Source organism: Salvelinus namaycush, chromosome 4 (assembly GCF_016432855.1).
Source record: "Salvelinus namaycush isolate Seneca chromosome 4, SaNama_1.0, whole genome shotgun sequence".
In the NCBI taxonomy this organism is placed as follows: domain Eukaryota; kingdom Metazoa; phylum Chordata; class Actinopteri; order Salmoniformes; family Salmonidae; genus Salvelinus; species Salvelinus namaycush.
The window spans coordinates 25,570,991-25,595,311 of record NC_052310.1 but is presented as its reverse complement, the minus strand read 5'-3'; the positions used below and the strand labels follow the sequence as shown (position 1 = coordinate 25,595,311).

At 42.3% G+C, this 24,321-nt stretch overlaps 1 protein-coding gene across 1 annotated transcript in view; it reads left to right on the top strand.

Annotated features, from left to right (window-relative positions):
- Nucleotides 1–24,321, top strand: part of LOC120045805 (alpha-tectorin-like) — a 42,256-nt gene that overhangs the window by 8,043 nt on the left and 9,892 nt on the right. The window contains exons 2-10 of the mRNA XM_038990739.1: nt 13,462–13,605; nt 14,623–14,901; nt 15,073–15,168; nt 15,696–15,849; nt 16,094–16,494; nt 17,936–18,515; nt 18,634–19,217; nt 20,402–20,972; nt 23,454–24,055. Of these exons, the coding sequence (XP_038846667.1) occupies nt 13,462–13,605; nt 14,623–14,901; nt 15,073–15,168; nt 15,696–15,849; nt 16,094–16,494; nt 17,936–18,515; nt 18,634–19,217; nt 20,402–20,972; nt 23,454–24,055 (3,411 nt within the window). The remainder of the gene's footprint in view (nt 1–13,461; nt 13,606–14,622; nt 14,902–15,072; nt 15,169–15,695; nt 15,850–16,093; nt 16,495–17,935; nt 18,516–18,633; nt 19,218–20,401; nt 20,973–23,453; nt 24,056–24,321) is intronic.

The window sequence follows — 24,321 nt, the reverse complement described above, 5'->3', positions numbered from 1 at the left end:
TTTGCACTGAGCAATTTGGTACGCCACCTTATATGATGCTAACAGTGCTCGCTGGTTTACTGAAGTAGCATTCACAAAGCGGGACGATTGTTGGCAATATTCGGCACGTTTTCGCTGAAAAAACTCAAGCGGCTTATCAGCGTGATTGGGGTGTAATGTCTTTAAGTGACGCCTTAATTTATTTGGCTTCATGCTGTCCGCTGCCAACATTTTTAGACACAGTAAACATACCGGTCTTTCCTCCTCTCCCACCTTAGTCACAGTGAAGCCAAGCGCTACATACGCTTCGTGATATTTCCTCGTCTTAGCTTTCGGGAGACTTACGTTTGTCTCATTATCTCCGTCTCTCTCCGCCTTTCTTTTCATCCCTGTTAAATCCCTGGCAAAAAAAAGCATGTTCCCCGGGGTCACACACCCTGGCATCGCTCTGGGGGGGGGGGGGGGGGCACTATTTGAGAAGGACTGCTTTAAGGGTTGATCTGTGCGTTCTGTACTAACTTGCCAGCTACTTCCAGACATCTAAGAGAGAGAGCAGCTCACTGAACATTATTCGCCCTAGCAGAGCTGGTTAGGCTGCTTTGTTATCCAGAGCGTTGGTGACTGCAACTGTGCTGTCAGATTGTCCTTTCGTAAATTCAGAGCGTTTCGCGTTCAGAGCGCACACTGGACGCTCTGGCAAATAAGTAGGGCTGTTCCGAAAGCTCTGACCTCACAACGACAGTCACGCTCCCAGTCTATCTGGCTAACATTGGCTAGCTTCTTCCAGACACATAATGAGAGAACACCCCACTCTGACCATTTACTCACTCCCCCTAGCAGAGCTGGTTAGGCAGTTATCATTTTATCCAGAACGTTCGTGACTGTAACAGTGCTGCTGGCAACAATTGAATTACGTTTTGTTGCTGACATTTACTGACACCGGACATATTCAACCGGTGTTGAGCGTTCAAAAATGTATCAGTTATTCTGCACTCTGGCACACTAAGATTAGTCTTTTGTTAAGAAATGTAGCTAGATAGCTAGCTAGGTAAACAATGAATCCCATTGGGTCACGTTTGTGTGAATTTATTTTGCAACGCTTGCACACGCGACCGAGCGGGATGTTAAGCATTTTACCGCCAGTGGTGTGATTGGCTGTGATATTCGCCTATTGATTTGTCAAAATGGGAAAAATAGCAACAGCAAGCTAGCTAAATAGGACAAATTAGCTAGCAAGTGCACGCGAACTAGCTAAATTGCCATAAATGTTTAATGCTTTTCGACCTGGTCCCAAATTAATGTAATTGGTTCAGAGTTTGTTTTGATATTTTAACCGGCGTGTCGTGTTCGCGTTTGGTGTAGGGGGACAAAATAAATGTATGCACGATGGTGCTCGATGCCTGTTTGGGTTCAGTGTAAGTCTGCGCTGTGATTTGAACTGACAACCCTCCAGTTACTGGCATGCTTTACATTACACTGAGCATAGCTACATCAGGATTTGTTTCTACTTTGTCAAGAAAGTCATATTTGTGTAGTAATTATTGATATAAATCTTTTACTCAATTACTTATCACTATTAAAAGGGAACTCTGTGATTGGTAGAGCCATGTTGAAAATGTGTAATATATACCCATTGATTCCTTAAAGAATATACAGTGTCATGTCTTGACTATCATTAAATGTGAAGACTTATTTATATCAAATCAGTTCTCTAGGTTGAAATATTACGTGATGAAACTAACCATGTAAACATAAATTAACTAGGAAGTCAGGGCACCACGGAAAATGTTAAGATTTACAGAGTTATAATTTTCTGAAAATAACTCTTCAGATATTTTAATATATGATCGATTAGTCTTATATAAATGAATTATTAATACCTCATCAGTTCTCATTATTGAACGTCGCAAACACTTGGATATCTGCACGAACCCTACTTTCCATAATGAATCAGCAATATACAAATTGTATTAATAATTGATTTACTAACTAACTAAATAATCACAGAAATACATGACAAACAAACAGTAGATATTGGTTACTAACACTGATAGAAAAGTCCCTAGTGGGCTAAGCCGATATGACAGCAAGGAAATGGGTGGGGATTGAGAAAGAGCGGGAATGACTAAATGGATTCACTACACACAGTCTATAATTATATTAATTGAAATGCTAATCCTTTCGAGAATATTTGCAATGCATATATTTATGCCCGTATGTCATTGTTGTCTTTTCTGTTGGAATCCGGTCCATCTGCTGGAGAGTTCATCAGAGTCTCTGGTTAACTTTCCCAGAAGTCACAATGTCTTTTGTGGTTGTAGGTGGTTAGAATGCATACTTCAGAGTAGAGGTCGACCGATTATGATTTGTCAACGCCGATACCGATACCGATTATTGGAGGACAAAAAAGCCGATGCCGATTAATCGGCCAATTTATACAAAAAAAAATATATATATATCATACACACACACACATTTTTGTAATAATGACAATTGCAACTAGACTGAATGAACAATGAACACTTTTATTTTAACTTAATATAATACATAAATACACACACACACACACACACACACACAGCTCTGAAGTGACAATGATACTGAAGAGTCTGCTTAGGAGACAAATACTCTCAACTGTTTGAATAAAAATATAGTTTAAGTTACCTGTGATGAATGTTGAAAATAAAAACTGTAATTTCTATATGCAGGAAATCCTATTTTAATAATGGGCATGGTAAGAAAGTGCGAGTCATAATTCCCATGACACCTTCTAGCAAAATCTGAAAAGCGGTTCCTTCATTTATTCCATAGGATATTTTTAGATTCACTTAAAATAAGGTCTGTGTTTCGTGTAGGCTTACACCATCTTGCCAATTGTATAACTGTGTAGATATCCATAGGACAAGGTAACTCTGATCAATATTGGCTAAATATAAGCGAAGATCATTTTTTTTGTAGAGTGGATTTATGAAAATATGTTGACAAACGTTACCTTATCCTAGTGAGATTTACACGGGTATCAAAACGCCGAGGCGGTTTAAGCCTGCACGAAACACAGACCTTATTTGAAGTAGATCAAGACATTCTCAATGGAAGACATGAACGGTAAAATAATGAAGGAACCCCTTTCAAGTTCAGCCGCAAGTTATTACAGGAATTATAACGCGTCGACGACTATTTCTCTCTAAACCATATACCTTTCACTAATCCGGAAACTATCTCCTCGAAAACAAAACGTTTATTCCGTTCTGTATTTTATCTAACGGGTGGCATCCATGAGTCTAAATATTCCTGTTACATTGCACAACCTTCAATGTTATGTCATAATTACGTAAAATTCTGGCAAATTAGTTTGCAAAGAGCCAGGCGGCCCAAACTGTTGCATATACCTTGACTCTGCGTGCAATGAACGCAAGAGAAATGACACAATTTCACCTGGTTAATATTGCCTGCTAACCTGGATTTTTTTTAGCTAAATATGCAGGTTTAAAAATATATACTTGTGTATTGATTTTAAGAAAGGCATTGATGTTTATGGTTAAGTACACATTGGCGCAATGACAGTCATTGATTGATTGTTTTTTATAAGATAAGTTTAATGCTAGCTAGGAACTTACCTTAGCTTACTGCATTTGCGTAACAGGCAGGCTCTTCGTGGAGTGCAATGTAATCAAGTGTTAGAGCATTGGACTAGTTAACTGCAAGGTTGCAAGATTGGATCCCCCGAGCTGACAAGGTTAAAAATCTGTCGGTCTGCCCTTAAACGAGGCAGGACGTTCCTAGGCCGTCATTGAAAAATAAGAATGTGTTCTTAACTGACTTGCCTAGTTAAATAAAGATTAAATAAAGGTGTAAATTAAATGTAAAAAAAATCTGCAAATCGGCGCCCAAAAATACCGATTTCCGATTGTTATGAAAACTTGAAATCGGCCCTAATTAATCGGCCATTCCGATTAATCGGTCGACCTCTACTTCAGAGTACCATTAGGAAATATTCTCATAGAATAGATATTTCGGCGCTTGTCGGTGTTCTCGTACTAGATTTACGAAATTTCTAGCTGCAGACTAGTAATTGTACGTTTAAGATTTGCTCTTATTCTGTAGTGATCGATAGTCTCAAAGTTGAACCATTCCAGCTGTGTAGCCAAAACTACAGATGTATGGTCTCTGTGGCCTATAGAATTGTAGCCATGTCCCGGCCTTCTCTGACTTAATGTACATTTTGTAGGAAGTAGGTTTAATACTCTGTGGAAAATAGGGCGGTTCTATGACACCTAATGTGATGTCTGGCTCCCGGGGGTGTGGCCACTGACTAGTTAATCTTTATATGAAAATCCATACTCTCATTTAGAAGGTTAACATCACATTACATATTTTCACAAATAGTTTTATGTTTAAACATATACGTTTCACAATATTTAGATGTAAACCTGACAACTGGGAAATGTACACTTTAAGAGATGCAGTTATGTGTGTTTCCTGTCTTTCATGAGATCACCAAATGAAACACACTCGTCATAACTGTCCCTGAAGTGTCCACGGACCATTCCCACATTCACAAAAGTAGAAATATTTTTTAATTCTCCCATTTTGGGGATTAGGAGTTTGACCAAGTCTCTCTTTGTTCTCAGTACTGCATATCCAAAGGGAGAGAGGGTCCCTTCCAGGGACTATGATACTCCCCCAAGAACAGTCATGACAATGCCTCATGAGTTTAGTTCAACTGTCTTACCCCACCAGAACCCAACATATAAGCTTGTTTTACGCCATTGTTTGTAAACAATGTAATTGTAAAAAAAAAATATATAGCCTCAAACATAGTTAAAATTATACTTGTGATCTCATGGATGATCCATAGCTCTGTCTATTAATTTGAGCTTGGTTACATTTTTCCAGCCCCATCCCTCAACTTTTTATCAAAACAGTGCCGGGGTGTCCACAGCTGATTGTATAATATCACACCACAATACTTAGCATTCAAACTACCCACTGAAAAGATTATTGCCAAAGGTGTTTATTTGTTATAGCAGGTGTTCATTCAATGGTATTAGATGTCTCCTGACAATGACCTTCAATGCTTTTGTTTACTTGCCAACCTTCATTGCCCTCTTGGCAAAAGAAGTCTGCAAATATTTTGTTTGCCCAACCCATTCGGCCAGGTTGCTGTTGTCAAAGATACTGTATTTTAATCTCAACAATTAGAAATAATCTGTTAAAAGAACCTGTGTGACACACCCCTTGTTGTGACACATTCCTAATCTTGCCAAAAACATAGCTGAAAGACTGCCAAGAAGGCATGACTTCCTAGTAATATATGTGCTTTCAGGTAATTTGCGGGACAGTACAATGCCTTCAGCAAGTATTCAGAGCCCTTGACCTTTTCCACATTTTGTTACTGTAACGCTCGTCGTTGGAATGAGGTGAGGACCAAAGCGCAGCGTGGTAAGTGTCCATATTCAATTTAATAACTGGACACTAAGAATACAAAAATAACAACGTGAATGATACAAAACGAAAACGAAACAGTCCCGTATGGTGAAAACACAGACACGGGAAAACAACCACCCACAAAACACAAAGGAAAACAGGCTACCTAAATATGGCTCCCAATCAGAGACAACGACTGACACGTGCCTCTGATTGGGAACCATACTAGGCCAAACACATAGAAATATAACCATAGAACAAAACATAGAAAAACAACATAGAATGCCCACTCCAACTCACGCCCTGACCAAACTAAAATAAAGACATAACAAAGGAACTAAGGTCAGAACGTGACAGTTACCTTACAGCCTTATACTTAAATGGAATAAATAAATAAATGTTCCTCATCAATCTACACACAAAACCCCATAATGACAAAGCAACATTTTTTATAATAACAGAAATACCTTATTTACATAAGTATTCAGATCCTTTTCTATGAGATTCGAAATTGAGCTCAACTGCATCCTGTTTCCATTGATCATCCTTGAGATGTTTCTACAACATGATTGGGGTCCACCTGTGTCAAATTCAATTTATTGGACATGATTTGGAAAAGCACATACCTGTCTATATAAGGTCCCACAGTCGACAGTGCATGTTAGAGCAAAAACCAAACCATTAGGTCAAAGGAATTGTCCTTAGAGCTCTGAGACAGGATTGTGTCAAGGCACACATCTGGGGAAGGGTACAAAAAGATTTATGCAGCGTTGAAGGTCCCCAAGAACACAGTGGCCTCCATAATTCTCCAAGTTTGCTGTCATGTGCCTCAGTAAAAGGCACATGACAGCCCACCTGGAGTTTGCCAAAAGGCACCTAAAGGACTCCCAGACCATGAGAAACAAGATTCTCTGGGGTGAAGGTTCACCTTCCAACAGGACAACAACTCTGAATACACAGCCAAGACAACACAGGAGTTGTCTCTGAATGTCCTTGAATGGCTCAGCCAGAGACGGGACTTGAACCTGATCGAACATCTCTGGAGAAACCTGAAAATAGCTGTGCAGCAACGCCCTCAATCCAATCTGACAGAGCTTGAGAGGATCTGCAAAGAAGAAAGGGAGAAACTCCCCAAATACAGATGTGCCAAGCTTGTAGCAACATACCCAAGAAGACTTGATGCTGTAATGGCTGCCAAAGGTGCACCTCCTCCAACCTCTCCATGTGAATGTCTGTGTCCCCGTGTGTTCAGGATGAAGGAAAAATACAGATTTCAATGTCCACGTGACAATTGAAAATGAAGTATATCTTATTTTATGGGTCGTTCCTGAATTGCGTTGGCATTTGCATCACTCGCCTTTGCAACCATGAAAAACACTTTAAAATGACAAATAGTTACACATCATACATGCTGTTGTGTATATTGAACTGTTTATCAATGATAAAACATGATGCAAGTTCTTTACACTAAGAATATCTCATTTTATTTTGTCTGGTAGGAAGACATATTTGGAAGAATTACTCAAGTATGGTCAAATCACTCAGAAGTCAGGTGTAAATGTAAATGTCTGTCCAAGCGGGCTGTCCTGTTAGAAGGTGAACATTCACCCTAGTCTGAGATCCTGAGCGTTCTGGAGCAGGATTTCATCAAGGACCTCTGTACTTTGCCACGATCCTGACTAATTTCCCAGTCCCTGCCGTTGAAAAACATCCCCACAGCATGATGCTGCCACCACCATGCTTCACTGTGGGGATGGTATTCCCGGGGTGATGAGAGGTTTGCGCCAGACATAGCGTTTTCCTTGATGGCTAAAAAGCTCAATTTTAGTCTAATCTGACCAGAGTACCATCTTCCATATGTTTGGGGAGTCTCCAACATTCCTTTTGGCGAACACCAAACGTGTTTGCTTATTTTTTTTCTTTAAGCAATGGCATTTTTCTGGCCACACTTCCGTAAAGCCCAGGTCTGTAGAGTGTACGGCTTAATGTGGTCCTATGGACAGATACTCCAATCTCCACTGTGGAGCTTTGCAGCTCCTTCAGGGTTATCTTTGGTCTCTTTGTTGCCTCTCTGATTAATGCCCTCCTTGCCTGGTCTGTGAGTTTTGGTGGGCGGCCCTCTCTTGGCAGGTTTATTGTGGTGCCATATTCAAAGTTTCAGATATTTCTTTATAACCCAACCCTGATCTGTACTTCTCCACAACTTTGTCCCTGACCTGTTTGGAGAGCTCCTTGGTCTTCATGGGGTCTTGCTTGGTGGCGCCCCTTGCTTTGTGGGGTTGCAGACTCTGGGGCCTTTCAGAACAGGTGTAGATATACTGAGATCATGTGACAGATCATGTGACACTTATATTGCACACAGGTGGACTTAATTCGTTAAATAATGTGACTCTTGAAGGTAATTGGTTGCCACAGATCTTATTTAGGGGCTTCATAGCAAAGGGGATGAATACATATGCACGCATCACTTTTCCATTTAAAAATTGTAATTTTTTTGGGAAACAATGAATACTTCTGCAAGGCACTGTAGGGGTGGTATACAGAAGAAATCCCTATTTGGTAAAATAACAAGTTCATATTATGGCAAGAACAGCACAAATAAGCAAAGAGCAAGGACAGTCCATCACTTTAAGACATGAAGGTCAGTCAATGCGGAAAATTTCAAGGACTTTGAAAGTTTCTTAATGTGCAGTGGCAAAAACCATCAACGCTATGATGAAACTGGCTCTCATGAGGACTGCCACAGGAAAGGAAGAACCAGAGTTACCTCTGCTGCAGAGGATACGTTCATTAGAGTTACCAGCCTCAGAAATTGCATCCCAAATAAATGCTTCACAGAGTTCAAGTAACAGACACATCTCAACATCAATTGTTCAGAAGATACTGCGTGAATCAGGCCTTCATGGCCAAATTGTTGCAAAGAAACCACAACTAAAGGATATCAATAAGAAGAAGAGACTTGCTTGGGCCAAGAAACACGAGCAATGGACATTAGACCGTTGGAAATCTGTTGTTTGGTCTGATGAGTCCAATTTTGAGATGTTTGGTTCCAACCGCTGTGTCTTTGTGAGACGCGGAGTAGGTGAACGGATGATCTCCGTGTGGTTCCCACCATGAAGCATGGAGGAAGAGGTGTGATGGTTTGGGCATGCTTTGCTGGTGACACTGTTGGTGATTTATTTTGAATTGAAGGCACAGCATTCTGCAGCGATACGTCATCCTGTCTGGATTGTGCTTAGTGGGACTATCATTTGTTTTTCAACAGTACAATGACCCAACACATCTCCAGGCTGTGTAGGGTCTGTTTGACAAAGAAGGAGAGTGATGGAGTGCTGTATCAGATGACCTGGCCTCCACAATCACCTGACCTCAACACAATTGAGATGGTTTGGGATGAGATGTACAGCATAGTGAAGGAAAAGCAGCCAACAAGTGCTCAGCATATGTGGGAACTCCTTTAAGATTGTTGGAAAACAATGAGAGAATACTGAATACCAAGAGTGTGCAAAGCTGTCATCAAGGCAAAAGGTGGCTACTTGAAGAATCTAAAATATTTTTTCATTTGTTTAATACTTTATTGGTTACTATAATATAGAACGGAGATCATCCAATTTATCTCCCAGTGATTGCACGTTGGCCAATAGAACAGATGGTAGAGGCGTTTTACCCACTTGCCGACGAATTCTCACAAGGCACCCTGATCTCCGCCCCCTGTATTTCCACCTTTTCTTCATGCGAATTACAGGGATTTGGGCCTGGTCTTTGGGAAGCAATATATCCTTTGCGTTGGACTCATTAAAGAAAAAATCTTTGTCCAGATCGAGGTGAGTAATCTCTGTTCTGATATCCAGAAGCTCTTTTCGGCCATAAGAGACGGGAGCAGCAACATTATGTACAAAATAAGTTACAAACAATGCGAAAAAACAAACAAAACAGCGAAGTTGGTTGGGAGCCCGTAAAACGGCAGCCATTCCCTCCGGGTTGATTATTCAAATACAGCACCCGATCTGCCAGTCACATTCTGTTAAATGTCCCCAAACACATCCCTGGGTCATTCTTCTTTTCAGTTCATGTCAGACGAGGGCTGTTTTGGTGACCGTATTACCGCCACTCCGGCGTTCACGAGTCACGAAGGCAGTCAAATTTCATATGACCATTTAGTCACTTGCCAACTGACATTATTGCAAATGTAATCGAAAATCTAATCAAACACTTCATGAGAGCCCATTATGCAATTGCGCAAGAAAACAGTGTGATGGCCTCTATTAAAAAGAGGAGGATTCCCATTCCCAGCTTTCTATAGGCTAGGCCTACTATATTTATTTTTCAACTTTCCTAATACTAAGCACATTGCTTATCTTTACAACAGAAGTATAGCCTACCTGGCTGTCATGAAAATTAACCACGGGAAAAGCGTCCTCCATTTGCTATTTAAATGTTTAGGTGACATGTATTTTCTTCCCCTGCCTCTGTTTCGAGACAGGTGCATGATAATGATCCATTCTAAATCAAAACAAATGTCACATATATATTATTTGGTATATGTAACGACAATATTAAATCAAGAATAGTCTGATGGGTGACAATATTAGCCTATCACTTGTGAATTATATATTATCACTTGTGAATGATGCCCAGCGTAAGGCAAGAGACAATTTCCCCCAACTTTTTTGAATCATAGTCGCACACCTCATGTAGCCTAGCCCATAGGCCTATATGTTTTGATAAGATTTGTTTCACAACTAAAGTGGCCAAATAACATTAATCCCCTTTATAAGGGCCTGACTGGAATACATAAGCAGCGCGTGAGTTTCAAGTTTGGGGAATATTCGCACATATAGCTTACTGCCGTGTAATAGCCAAATAGTTTAAAATGTTGATAAACTAAACGTTCTGATCTGTTCCATCAGCCACATTGCGGAGAAAAAGTGTTTGTATTAGTTTGGGCTCTATCGCATCCCAGAACTGTCCCAGACTATGTTTGGAATATTTGTTTCCTCGCACAGAATAGAATAGGTTAACTTTTGTACTATGGGGGATAGTAGATTGACATAGGCTAGTGCTTTTGTTGTTCGTTAGGCCTACACATCTTGTTGGCTGACAAAAAGTAAATGTGGACAGTTCTTCCAATATCTTCAATATGCACTTCGGAATTGGATAAGGACGTGTGCAGTTGCGTCCCCGATATGTCTTGGGGTGGTTAATTTCTTTACTATCAAATAAGGAGAGACAAACTTATCACACAAGTCAGAGTTATACTTAAACTAAATCTTTATTCACTTATTAATAAGGGAGCAGGTCAATACAGCACACACATACAAAGTGAATCGATTGAGTGCTCTGCGATAATGTGGGCTGGTCGACAAATTACCCTCAGATGATTCGTTGAGAGCCCTGAGACAAAGAATACAATACCTTTTTATAGCAAACTACATCCTCCTGAATGTTCATGACAAACAATAGATGTATGGAATGGGTCACAAGGTTAATATTTGTATGAAAGATACTAATAATTCACATCAGACCGTATCTGCTGTAAAGACCGTTCTCATTGTGTAGAAACCAGGGTCTGGCTCCGAGCCATCTCTCCCTGGTACCTTCCAGTCAAACCGGAGCAATCTCCCTTACATGAATGGAATGTGGCCTAAGGCATCGTAAATCTACTGTCAGCATTAAGCCCCCAGAGGCCCATTCTCAGTAGAAAACACACAGATGAGTGTTCTAAGAACCCCCTATTCTGTTGCATTAAACAAACCATTTGATGCAATAACAGTATTTATAACATGATCCTGTAATTTCTCAGTCTGTCTTCACTTGTAGCCTGTAAGAAAGACCCGATCACGTGATGGAGAGCCATGTGAGTGAGAGGTGCTTCGGATCACATAGCACTCAGGGAGAAGGGCACAACGCAGCACTCCGGGCCAAGGGCACAATGGCCACTGGCCGAAAAAGGCATGGATTGTTTTATGGTGCATTACGGCCACACAAAGGGGATGCCGCCAGGAAATTGGAGGCATTAGCAAGTGCTTGTCAAATTGTGAATGAGAGACTACTGCAGTTTGTACAGTTTACGCAAAAAAAAATAAAGCAGAGCTCATTCCTTTCAACTGACTATTTTCAAATCATCATTAGAGTTGCATCATGCAGCCTTATAATGTATTTAAAAAATCTAAACATTGGCTTCCCGAGTGGTGCAGCGGTCTAAGGCACTGCTGCAGCATCATTGCAGCCTGGGGTTCGATCCCAAGCTGTGTGAGTCCCATAAGGTGGCTCACAATTGGCCCAGGGTCATCCAGGATAGGGGAGGGTTTGGCTAGGGGGGCTTTACTTGGCTCATTGTGCTCTAGCAACTCCTTGTGGCGGGCCAGGCGCCTGCATGCTGACTTCGGGTGAAGCGAGTGGGTGTTAAGAAGCATGGTTTGGCGGGTCATGTTTCGGAGGACGCATGATTCGACCTTCGCCTCTCCCGAGCCCGTTGGGGAGTTGCAGATTGTAATTGGATATCACGAAATTGGGGAGAAAAAGGTGGTAAAAAATCTAAACATATAGCCCAACATTTGTAGAACAACTAAAGTTACATGAATAACTCTAAATTAAGCATATAGGAGTACCTACTTCTTTGTTAACCGCTCAGCACAGAATAGCTGCATGTGAGCACTCCCTCAAATTTGATTCAGCTTTGTTAAATTGTATTATTCATATTATAAAATTATCTAAAATAATGCCATGGAATTCTAAGCAAATCTTGTCTGCTAAATGAACTAGTCTAGCCCACAGCCATTTGGCATAGCCAGATCAGGACCTAACATAAGGACAACGCGGAGTATGCTATTCTGTTCTTCTGAAATAGTCTACAATTTCTTCATGTTTCTTTAGACCTGTCTAAAGGTTTAGGCTATATTACATGGATTTATTCAACTTTTTAAAATTGAGATGTTCCAAAGGTATGCATCAGTGGCTTGTAGACCGTGTGGAAGCCAGTAGATGCTAAATATGTTTATGTTAATTAAACTTCTTAGGGATCGGTGTCCTGTGCACGGGACGGTTGAGCTAAAGTAGGCTAATGCGATTAGCATGAAGTTATAAGTAACAAGAACATTTCCCAAGACATAGAAATATCTGATATTGTCAGAAAGATTAACAAGAATTTAAGTTAACTGCACTGTCCAATTTACAGTAGCTATTACAGTGAAAGAAGACCATGCTATTGTTTGAGAAGAGTGCACAATTTTGAACATGAAAAGTTATTAATAAACAAATTAGGCATATTTGGACAGTATTGACACAAAATTTGGAACAGAAATGCAATGGTTCATTGGATCAGTCTAAAACGTTGCACATACACTGCTGCCATCTAGTGGCCAAAATCTAAATTGAACCTAGGCTGGAATAATACATTATTGCCTCTCGCTTGCATTTCAAAGATGGTACAAAAAAATACAAAAGAACGGTTGGTTTTTTCTTTGTATTATCTTTTACCAGATCTATTGTGTTATTATTCTCCTACATTTCCACACACTTCAAAGTGTTTCCTTTAAAATAGTACCACTAATATGCATATCCTTGCTTCAGGGCCTGTGCTACAGGCAGTTAGATTTGGGTATGTCATTTTAGTCGAAAATGGGGGGAAAAGGGGCGGATCCTTAGGTTTTAAATGTCCCCTGACAATGAAGAGGTCATTTGCTAAATCACCTGCAATGCTATTGTTCACTTATCAACCTTCATTGCCCACCAGGAAAAGGAATTCTGCAACATTTGACTTACTGGTAATAGGTGGGCCTTCAGGTAATTTGCTGTACAGTATGTGATTAGCTAGAAATATGAGGATGATGCTACCAGGCTAAATATATGTCCTCTTTGTTGTGTGCATTGATTGTTGCCAACCAGTGAAGCCATTTCTGTTGATTGGCACATGCATTTAAAAAGTGAAAGAACCAGACTTCTGAGGACAGGTTATACTTTGCTGACCCGATCACTGGTTGGTGATCGAATAACTCACTTGAAATAATTGCCAGTGTGGTCAAATATGGCTGGATAATGACTTTTTTATGATAGAGGGGCATTTTGTTCATCTCAGGACCACTCTATCCATTTGGGGCTGGAGACACCATGAGTTCCAGATCAGATGATGGAAGTTCCCCTCTTATACCCCTGAGCCGGCCATTTGTCTATTTTGGAAACACGTACCACCAGATATATGTGGGTAGAAATTTATATTTATTTATCTCTGTTGCATGAAACCTGTTGTGTATTTTGAATATCTTAGTAGGCAAAACTGTATGCAATGCATTATGACTTATTTTGCTGGTCAGGTTGAATATTGGTTGTCGAAAATCAAGATGCCATTGTTTACCTGGATGTAATCTGGTTCTATGATGTCTGTTCAACCAGTAAACCACTTTACAATCAGAATATGCTGTTAAGATGTTGCATGCCCCAAAAAAGTATGCTGGGATGCCTCCTGGAGTTGTTCAAGATGATACAACTTGATGTTAGATGGTTCCTCACCTTGAAAGTAGTCTATGTGCCAGGAGAAACTGTAATCCATGTTTTTTTTGTTGCTGCTACTAACTTCAGCTCACTATAGCCATAACAAGTTGACCATTTTTGGTGATAGGGGCATGTGAAATCAACTCAAATATGAATATTTTGTTTAATGTTACTCAAAGGTGATTTGGCCTTTGGGTAACAATTGAGTACCTTACTGTGCGTGTTTTCAATTAATAGCTTTTTAGCCAAGAGAAATCATTTTGATAGGATTGTCTGGAAGTGGTCTGAGTGGGGAGGGGAAAACTAGCTCTTATAGGCAGAGAGGTTTTGAACTCTCCTTCGTATTGGTCTATTAACTAATTTACCACCTGGTGATGTCACCAGGCAGACCAAAACTCCATCCCATCAAAACACGTTGAAATTTCAAGCGGTCTTTTGAAACAGCTCTCACACTAAGGACATTAACCGAATTTTCACAATTTCACAGTATTATTCCAACCTCAGAGTTTGGAAATTATATACAAAACACAGTTTTGTGTTTATATACAAAACACAGTTTCTCCTGATCCATAGACTACTTTCAGGGTGAGGAACCATCTAACATCAAGTTGTAAAAGCCTGAACTACTCCTTTAAGCAATTCAAAACCTGTTCTGATATACAGTACAAATAAACAAAATAATTGTGTAATCATTTGCCATTTTTCAATGAACTCATTTGATTTAAGGTTAACCACAATGGACACCTGACGTTCAACCAAGCATGGTCCAGCTTCACACCATACAGTTTTCCTGCACATTCCACAATAGATCTCATAGCTCCATTTTGGACCGATTTGGACAACCGATTCAATGGTAGCATCTTTTACCAGCAGTACATCAGCGGTAGTGTTCTTCAACAGGCCACACAAGATATCAATCAGTACTTCCCAAACCTGGTCTTCTCTGCTAATTTGGTCTTCATTGCTACGTGGGATAGGGTGGCCTACTTCCCCAATTCAAGAACAGTAAGACTTTTCTTGTGGTTCCATATCTATCAAAAGTTATGCGTATTGTAAAGGCAATCGATACAACACCTGTAAAGCAATGATATGAAATAGAAATGACATAATTGCAAAATGTTTACATTATACAGTAGGCTATGTATTAAAATCTTTCTCTCATTTCCTTAATATAAGGAAACCACATTCCAAGTGGTTCTGATTGCTGGTGTCTCATCCTCTTTTGTCCTGATGAACTATGGGCAGATTGCACCATCACAACGCAGCATTCAGGTCAGAAGAATGAATGCATAATTGTGACTGTCTATCACAAAGGGGGCTTATTTACAAAAGTTTAGATTCAGATCTTGTATATAATTCATTGTGATTGGAGGAAACATGGGAAAGTTATTCTACTTTAAAAAGTTGGTAAACTTGTTATCCCACTTAGGAGACAAGTAGGAGAAAATACACTTGAAAGATTTTGAGTGCTGGAGAGAACTTCATTCAGCATCGTTCACACCCTCTTAAGCCATAGATCCACCCATCTCTTTAAGAATTCACGTCGGCATGGCCAACCGTCAGCATGGTCAACCTCTCCATTGTCTCAGCCAATCATGGCTAGCCATAAAGGATCCTGTCTTTCTTCCTATAGCTCAGTTCTTTCTCCTTGGCAAAACTCAATATTTTCTGATCCCATACAAGTTTGTAATTAAGGCACATGAAAGTTCACGTTCAAGAAGGCATTTCTGCAACAACAACAAAAATATATATTGTCTGGTGATGTAAACAAATACATTTGTGTCTATTTTTTTTACTAGGCTGGCTATGACACAATCGGCTCCACCTACCACTTCTCGATCCCTGGATCATTTCAAAGCAATTTTACAGTGTTCAGCTCCACCAGTAACGTCAATGTTGCAGGTCGCTGGGCCTTTCACACAGACCATGGATCAAGAGGCTGTACTTTCAATGGTGAGAACAACACTATAAATACAAAACATAGGAGCCCCATTATTTTGATTTGTGTTAAGATTTACTGTTCTTTTCCAAAATAGACAAACTATTTTCAAATTTTTTTTTTTAAGTGATGGTTGCGCATCATGTTACTGAGAGACTCTGCCTAGGTTTAAATTTAAATTAATTACATCTTGTCCAGGCTTCTGTTCTTACCCCATAACATTGGCTGCATGAAACATCTTCTATCACTCTCTTTCAGGTTCTCCTGTCCAGTTGGGTGACTCCTTCTGGAGTGACAACAGCTGCAGACAGAGGTGCACCTGCACCAGTACAGGCATTCAGTGCCAGAGCCAACCCTGCTCCTTTTCCCAAATCTGTCAACCCGACGCCTTCCAGTTCTCCTGCCAAACGATTGAACGCAGCACCTGCACCGTTTCCGGCGACCCCCACTACTACACCTTTGACGGAAGAATGTTCCACTTCCAGGGCACCTGCACTTATGTCCTGTCAGAGGAGTGTGGTCATGGACTGCCCTACTACCGTGTAGAGGGAAAGAACGAGAACCGCGGTAGCACCCAGGTGTCCTGGACCCGTCTGGTGAGGGTATCTGTTTACGACGTGGAGATAGAGCTGGTCAAAGGTCACCAAGCCGAAGCAAAGGTCAGTGCTGGTACACATGTAAGAGTTTCTTTGTCGCTCAAGCAAGATTGATGTTTATTACTGTTGATTTCACATTGCATTGCACATAGTTCACAAAAATGTTAACTTGCACTTCACTGAATTGTCTCTTCATAATGCTGTAGGAAGTATTATTTTTACTTTTATGATATACACTACATGATCAAAAGTATGTGGACACCTGCTCATTGAACATCTCATTCCAAAATCATGGGCATTAATATGGAGTTGGTCCCCCCTTTGCTGCTATAACAGCCTCACCTCTTCTTGGAAGAATTTTCACTAGATATTGGAACATTGCTGCAAGGACTTGCTTCCATTCAACCAGAAGAACATTATTGAGGTCGGGCACTGATGCTGGGCGATTAGGCCTGGCTCACAGTCAGCGTTCCAATACATCCCAAAGGTGTTTGATGGGGTTGAGGTCAGGGCTCTGTGCAGGCCAGTCAAGTTCTTCCAAACCAATCTCGACAAACCATTTCTGTATGGAACTCGCTTTGTGCATGGGGGCATTGTTATGCTGAAACAGAAAAGGGCCTTCCCCAAACTGTTGCCACAAAGTTGGAAGCACAGAATTGTCTAGAATGTCATTGTATGCTGTAGTGTTAAGATTTATATTCACTGAAACTAAGGGGCCTAGCCCGAACCATGAAAAACAGCCCCAGACCATTATTCCTCCTCCACCAAACTTTACAGTTGGCACTATGCATTCGGGCAAGTAGCGTTCTCCTGGCATCCACCAAACCCAGATTTGTCCGTTAGACTGCCAGATGGTGAAGCGTAATTCATCACTACAGAGAACGTGTTTCTGCTGCTCCAGAGTCCAATGGCGGCGAGCTTCACACCCCTCCATATCTTAGGCTTGTGTGTGAGGCTGCTCGGCCATGGAAACCCATTTCATGACGCTCCTGACGAACAGTTGTTGTGCTAACATTGCTTCCAGAGGCAGTTTGGAGTAAGTATTGCAACGAGGACAGACAATTTTTACTCGCTACGTGCTTCAGCACTCGGTGGTCCTGTTGTGTGAGCTTCTGTAGCCTACCACTTCGCAGCTGAGCAGTTGTTGCTCCTAGACATTTCCACTTCAAAATAACAACACTTACAGTTGACCAGGGCAGCTCTGGCAGGGCAGAAATTTGACAAACTGACTTGTTGGAAAGGTGGCATCCTATGACGGTACCACGTTGAAAGTCACTGAGCTCTTCAGTAAGGCCATTCTACTGCCAATGTTTGTCTATGGAGATTGCAATGGCTTTGTGCTCAATTTTATACACCTGTCAGCAACAGGTTTGGCTGAAATAGCCGAATCCACTAATTTGAAGGAGTGTCCTCATACTATTGTATATATAGTGTAGTGTTCTAATTATGTCCTTCTCTCTCATACCCCTCAATGTTATGATTTCTACTCATTCTGCGCATCCAGGTCAATGGAAGCTTTGCCTCCACCCCGTTCTCCCTCCGTAATGGCACCATCCAGGTCTACCAGTCTGGTTTCTCCCTGGCAGTCAGCACCGATTTTGGCCTGCTGGTGATGTATGACGCCAACCACTATGTGAGAATCAGTGTACCTTTCAACTTCTTCAACGCCACCTGCGGTCTGTGCGGAACCTTCAACAACCACCGCGAGGATGACTTCCGCTCTCGCACGGGACAGATCCTGACCTCCGACGTTGACTTTGCCAACAGCTGGCAGGCTTCTGGGGACGACGACCCGGCCTGTGAGAGGGTCCAGTGTGCTGGGTTGGACTGTGCCGTCTGCACCACCTCCCAGAGGAGCCTTTATGGCAACACAGCTCACTGCGGTATCCTCCAGGACCCGTCTGGACCATTTGCACCATGCCACGACCAGCTGCCCCCCCAGACCTATGAGGAGAGCTGCGTCTATGATCTGTGCGTGGGGGGAGGGTACCAGCCAATTCTGTGCCAGTCCCTCAACGTGTATGCCACCCAGTGCCAACAGCATGGCATACAGCCGGGATTATGGAGGAGGCAAGGCTTCTGTGGTATGTACTGTATGTGCCAATCAATCTTGTAACTATGGTCTCTGTTCCAACGAATTGCATCATAAAAATTCAACTGAAATATGTTTTCACCATTTCTCTTTCCATTGTATTCCATCAGAAATCTCCTGCCCAGCCAACAGTCATTTTGAGTCCCAGGGCACAAGCTGTCCTGCCACCTGCAGCAACCTCAATGCCTCCCATGGCTGCCCCCTCCCCTCCCAGGAGAGCTGTATCTGTAACCTTGGTTACGTCCTGAGCGCTGGGGTGTGCGTACCCCTCGCCGAGTGTGGCTGCACCTTCGAAAACCGCTATTACAGCTCCGGAGCGACCGTCGTACTGGACCAGGACTGCGGCAGGCGTTGCATCTGCAGCCGTGGCTCCATGGCCTGTTATTCCCATGGGTGTGGAGAACTTGAGGCCTGCAGCGTGGAGGATGGGGAGAGGGGCTGCAGACCAACCAGCTACGCCACCTGCTGGGTGGAAGGACCCAGGTCCTACCGCACTTTTGACGGAGTGACCTTCCAGTACCCCGGGGCTTGTGGGCTGATCCTGGCCAGGGTCATGGGGTGGTCCCCCCACACTCACTTTGTGGTGTCGGCAGAGAAAGTACCCAGAGGCCAGCAGGGTTTCACCCAGGTGCTGAAATTTGAAGCGGTGGGGACACAGGTGTCAATTGAGATGGGAGGTGGGAGCAGAGTGCAGGTCAGTGCCATTCCTCAGTAATACAATGTAACTACAGATAACTTGCCAACCACAATGTGTATTGAATGTGTCATGAGTCATGACATTGCTCAAATGTATCAGATATATCAGATTTTGCTTTTGTCTCCCGGATGTATGATTTAATTAAAAAATATATAAACTCAGCAAAAAAAGAAACATCCCTTTTTCAGGACCCTGTCTTTCAAAGATAATTTGTAAAAATCCAAATAATTTCACAGATCTTCATTGTAAAGTGTTTAAAAAAATTCCCATGCTTGTTCAATGAACCTTAAACAATTAATGAACATGCACCTGTGGAACGGTTGTTAACACTAACAGCTTACAGACGGTAGGCAATTATGGTCACAGTTATGAAAACTTAGAACACTAAAGAGGTCTTTCTATTGACTCTGAAAAACACCAAAAGAAAGATGCCGAGGGTCCCTGCTCATCTGCATGAACGTGCCTTAGGCATGCTGCAAGGAGGCATAAGGACAGCAGATGTGGCCAGGGCAATAAATTACAATGTCCGTACTGTGAGACGCCTAAGACAGCGCTACAGGGAGCCAGGACGGACAGCTGATCGTCCTTGCAGTGGCAGACCACGTGTAACAACACCTGCACAGGATAGGTACATCTGAACATCACACCTGCAGAATAGGTACAGGATGGCAACAACAACTGCCCGAGTTACACCAGGAACGCACAATCCCTTCATCAGTGCTCATACTTTCTGCAATAGGATGAGAGAGGCTGGACTGAGGGCTTGTAGGCCACACCAGATACTGACTGTTACTTTTGATGTTGACCCCCCCCTTTGTTCAGGGACACATTATTCCATGTATGTTAGTCACATGGCTGTGGAACTTGTTCAGTTTGTCTCAGTTGTTGAATCTTGTTATGTTCATACAAATATTTACATATGTTAAGTTTGCTGAAAATAAATGCAGTTGACAGTGAGCGGACGTTTCTTTTTTTGCTGAGTTTATATATACAATTATATTTTAAATACTTTACTGGGAGAGAGATTTAATCTAGAAGCTTTTAACACCTCTCCTTCATGTACTCAATTCCTTTAAAGGGATAGTTCACCCAAATTACAAATCCCTTTAACTCTCCAGTTTTTTGTCAAATCTCAAATCCCACATTTCCTAACGAATTGATCCCCTTGAATCCCACCATAGGTGAACGGTCAGCTGATTCGATTGCCCTTTAGCACCGAGTCCGGCCACATCCAGGTCTTCCACAGCAGTGTCAACAGCATCGTCCTCCACACCTCCTTTGATGTCACCGTCCAAATTGACTGGCCTTACTTGGTCCGGGTCACCACACCAGGCACCTACAACAGCTCCCTCAGTGGTCTGTGTGGCAACTACAACGGCCACAGGCACGACGACTTTCAAACCCCGAACGGTGTTCTGGTCAACAACTCGCAACTCTTTGGAGACAGTTGGCGGAACGGGTCCCTCTCGGCGCATTGTGTGGAAACAGAAAATAGGGTGCTGCCACCTATTGGACAGAACACCACTGTTTACTATTCTGACCAGTCATGTGGCCTAATGGCTTTGCCTGGTGGGCCGTTCTCTTTGTGCCAGAGCAGGGTGGGCCCACGGGATCGGGTGGAAGAGTGTGTGGAGGATTTGACTGAAGCAGGCGGGGCCCCAGGGGTCCTGTGTGAGGCTCTTCGTGGTTACGCCCTAATGTGCCAACAGAGTGGCATCACAGTGGGAAACTGGAGAGATGTCACTGATTGTGGTGAGCACCAGTAGCATTATTGCATACGCTGCACGTCAGCTGAACCCCTACATTAAAATGCACATGTATCACAAGCTGGTTCATGTATACTTATTATGCCCTTCAACGCCAGTATAGTATAAGAAGTATAGTGTGGTATAATTAAGTATAGAATACTAGTATTGACGGGCATAATACATATAGTCTGAATCTCAAAACGAGCACTTCGATCACACAATCACTCGATATGAGCGTTCATGACTCAATCAGGTCAATCTTACTGCGCCCTTCGGAAGCCTATTTATCGAGTGGGCATCCTATTGCGACTCAGCGCCCTTGGAAGCAACTTGTTCCCATGAATCTTAGCATGTTAACTAGCAACAACAGTTATTACTACGTCACCCTAAAAATAGTCTGAATTAATCAAGATAAATCAAGAAATCTGTAATTCATTTTGAAGTTTGATTTGGAGGAGGTCTCAGTCGCGCAATTTTAAATCCAGCAAAGGAGTTTCATGTTTCTGAAGCTTGTCTATTATTAACGTGTTAGCTAAGCTTGAGCCAGTCACTTCATATGAAACGTAAGAGAAACTAACCAACCAGCTAGTGCAACACTAAATCAGGGGTAAAAGTTCTCTGTCACTGTGACGGATTTCTGTCATATGGATTCTGGAGAGGTCGTTTTTGAGATCAGTGTAGATTGCAATAAAAAATCTCAGGGGGATTGGGTTTGGAGATGTAAAGGGTTGCGTCAATCGAATCTGGTATCAGGATAAAATGTGATTCAGAGTCACCGAATGAATATACTTTTAGTATTTTTATTTAACACAAGCGATAAATGGTGAATGCAATTTTCGTATATACGGGTTCACTGTATCACCACGCAGGGTAAAGCAGAGAACTGACTGAAATAGTACAGACATCTTCTTTTATACTGTGACAGAGGTAGTAACAACTTTAGAGTTGGCCTGTCACAGTAGAGGCTTAGCGTGGTTTAAACTTGCTAGCCTATCGGTGGTGCCCAGGCTGGTCCCAGCCTCACAGCACACAGGATCCAGATATCCGGAAGTGTTTGTTGTGAAGATTGAGCTGAGTTGTCGGTGGCTACACATTCCTCAGTTCCTGTTTTCTTGTTATTCAGCATTTTCCCATCTTGTCTCAACCTTGTGGTTAGCACAGTCGACACCCTAGATTAGCAACAGCTTTACTGCATTCCCGCTATGTTTGTGCAACACTATAATAGCTGGGTTAGCAACACACTATGTTTTTTGATTAACATGTCCTATTTCTATAAGGCATATATTTTTGTTAAAAAGAGAACAAAACCATCCTTCACAGAGATGACAGCCTAATACAGAAGCATGTCTGTTCTACGAAATATTTGCGCTGAACTGACATGCATGATTGTTGCTTACACTCCTATGTTCAGAAGAAGGGAATAATCCATAACGATAGTCTATAATGCGCTCAATTCAATCAGCAGTGTACTGTAGCTCTTGGCAAAGTAATTCAAAGCCTAAAGTTTATTACTCAGGATGCAACTTTCCAGTGCCATGTAATGTTGTTAGACAACCCCATAGTAGGTTAGTTTACCTATTTACCTAGTCAGCTTGTTATTGTGTGTTCTATGTGAGATAAATATTCCTCTCGAGGTGCATTCAAGTTGCGAGAGCCATAGGGAGGGAAACGTGTATTCTGACAAGCAGTCAATGCACAACAATTCTTAATGCAATCACGGGAAAATGCTTTTGAAAGCAGTTTTCTATTGCTACCACAGTATTTTCTCTACACCTTCAATTGCGCGAGTTGGCCTCAGATAATCAATCTGAGATCGACTTAAGTTTCTGTCATAGAATTTTTTTGTTTGTAGCTTTTACCCCTGCGTTAAATACAATGCTCATTCCATAAGCAAACTAGGGCATTGCCCTTTATCAGTGCAATGCCCAACATCCTTAGCTAGCGCTAGTTCAAATTCCATCCCTGTGTTTGTCAGTGAATCTAGCTAGCAGCAGGCAGGCTACAACAAGCTAAAACCAGCTGATGAAATCACTGGTAACCGTTATACAGTACTTGCACTTATTTTGTGCAGGAGTAGAGAGATGTCATTTTTACAAGTTTCTCACTGTCTATCGGAGTATCTGTGTCTGCCTCAAGTCTCCAGTGCCCGTGTTTCATAGCAAGCGAGTCATGCCCCAAGACAGGTTGTGAAAGACGGTGCTCGCAAATGGTTTTCGAACTTTAGAATATTTATAAGTGGCAGTTGGGGCGTCGAGTGTGCATCGTCTCAATGCAAATTTTGGCCAAAACAGTTGCAGACTTGAGTGATCACTATAGTACACAACGGCAAGTGGCCAATCGATAAAGGCCAAGTGTTCGGTTTGAGATTCAGCTATGATACATGTGTGCAATCATGATATGGTTCAGCTTTATAGCCTATAAATGGTATTATGTTAGTGTGTCTGAAAGGGTTCTTCAATGAAATCCACGTTTTTTCCCCCCTCAGAACAAACCTGTCCCCCCAACAGCCACTACGAGCTGTGTGGCACTTCCTGTCCCGCCTCCTGCCCTAGCCTCTCCTTCCCCTTTCTCTGTGTCGCTGCGTGCCAGGAAGGATGCCAGTGCAACGATGGCTACCTACTCAGCGCCAATCAATGCGTTCCGCCAGTGGCCTGCGGATGCCACCACCAGGGACGCTACCTCCAAGGCGGTGAGCGCTTCTGGGAAGGTGAGGAGTGCCAGAGCCTGTGCACCTGTAACGGCACCACTGGAGCAGTCCGCTGCTCCCCATATGCCTGCACCCCCCAGGAGTCCTGCCGTGTGGTGGAGGGTGAATACGGATGCCACCCCAACCCCCATGGCACCTGCTCCGCCTCTGGAGACCCCCACTACCTCACATTTGATGGGGGGGCATTCGATTTCCAGGGCACCTGCCGCTACGTCCTAGCAACCCTGTGTGGTAACACCACGAGAGGGCTGCAGCCTTTTTTGGTGGAGGCCAGGAATGAGCCATGGAACGGGTTGACAGTTTCCATCACAGCCGAGGTGTTTGTCAATGTGTGGGGCCACTGGGTGCACATTTCCAGGGAGAGGCATGGAGTGGTACAGGTAAGGTAAAAAATCTGAGCTTTGATAAAGACTATGTCAAATTACATTTTTCAGTTTGTGGTACTCTTTTTTTTTTTTTTTTTCGAAACGTATCAGCTTTTTCAAAAGATAGTACTATGAACTGAAACATGTCAAAGTTGTGTTATCTTCTTTTTTTGAAAGAGTATCATGTATTTTTACCCAGACTAGCAGAACAGCAGAAATACTTGAACAAAGGCATGATGAAGTTAATAGAAGGTATTCACTTCAGGTGTTATCATGGCCAT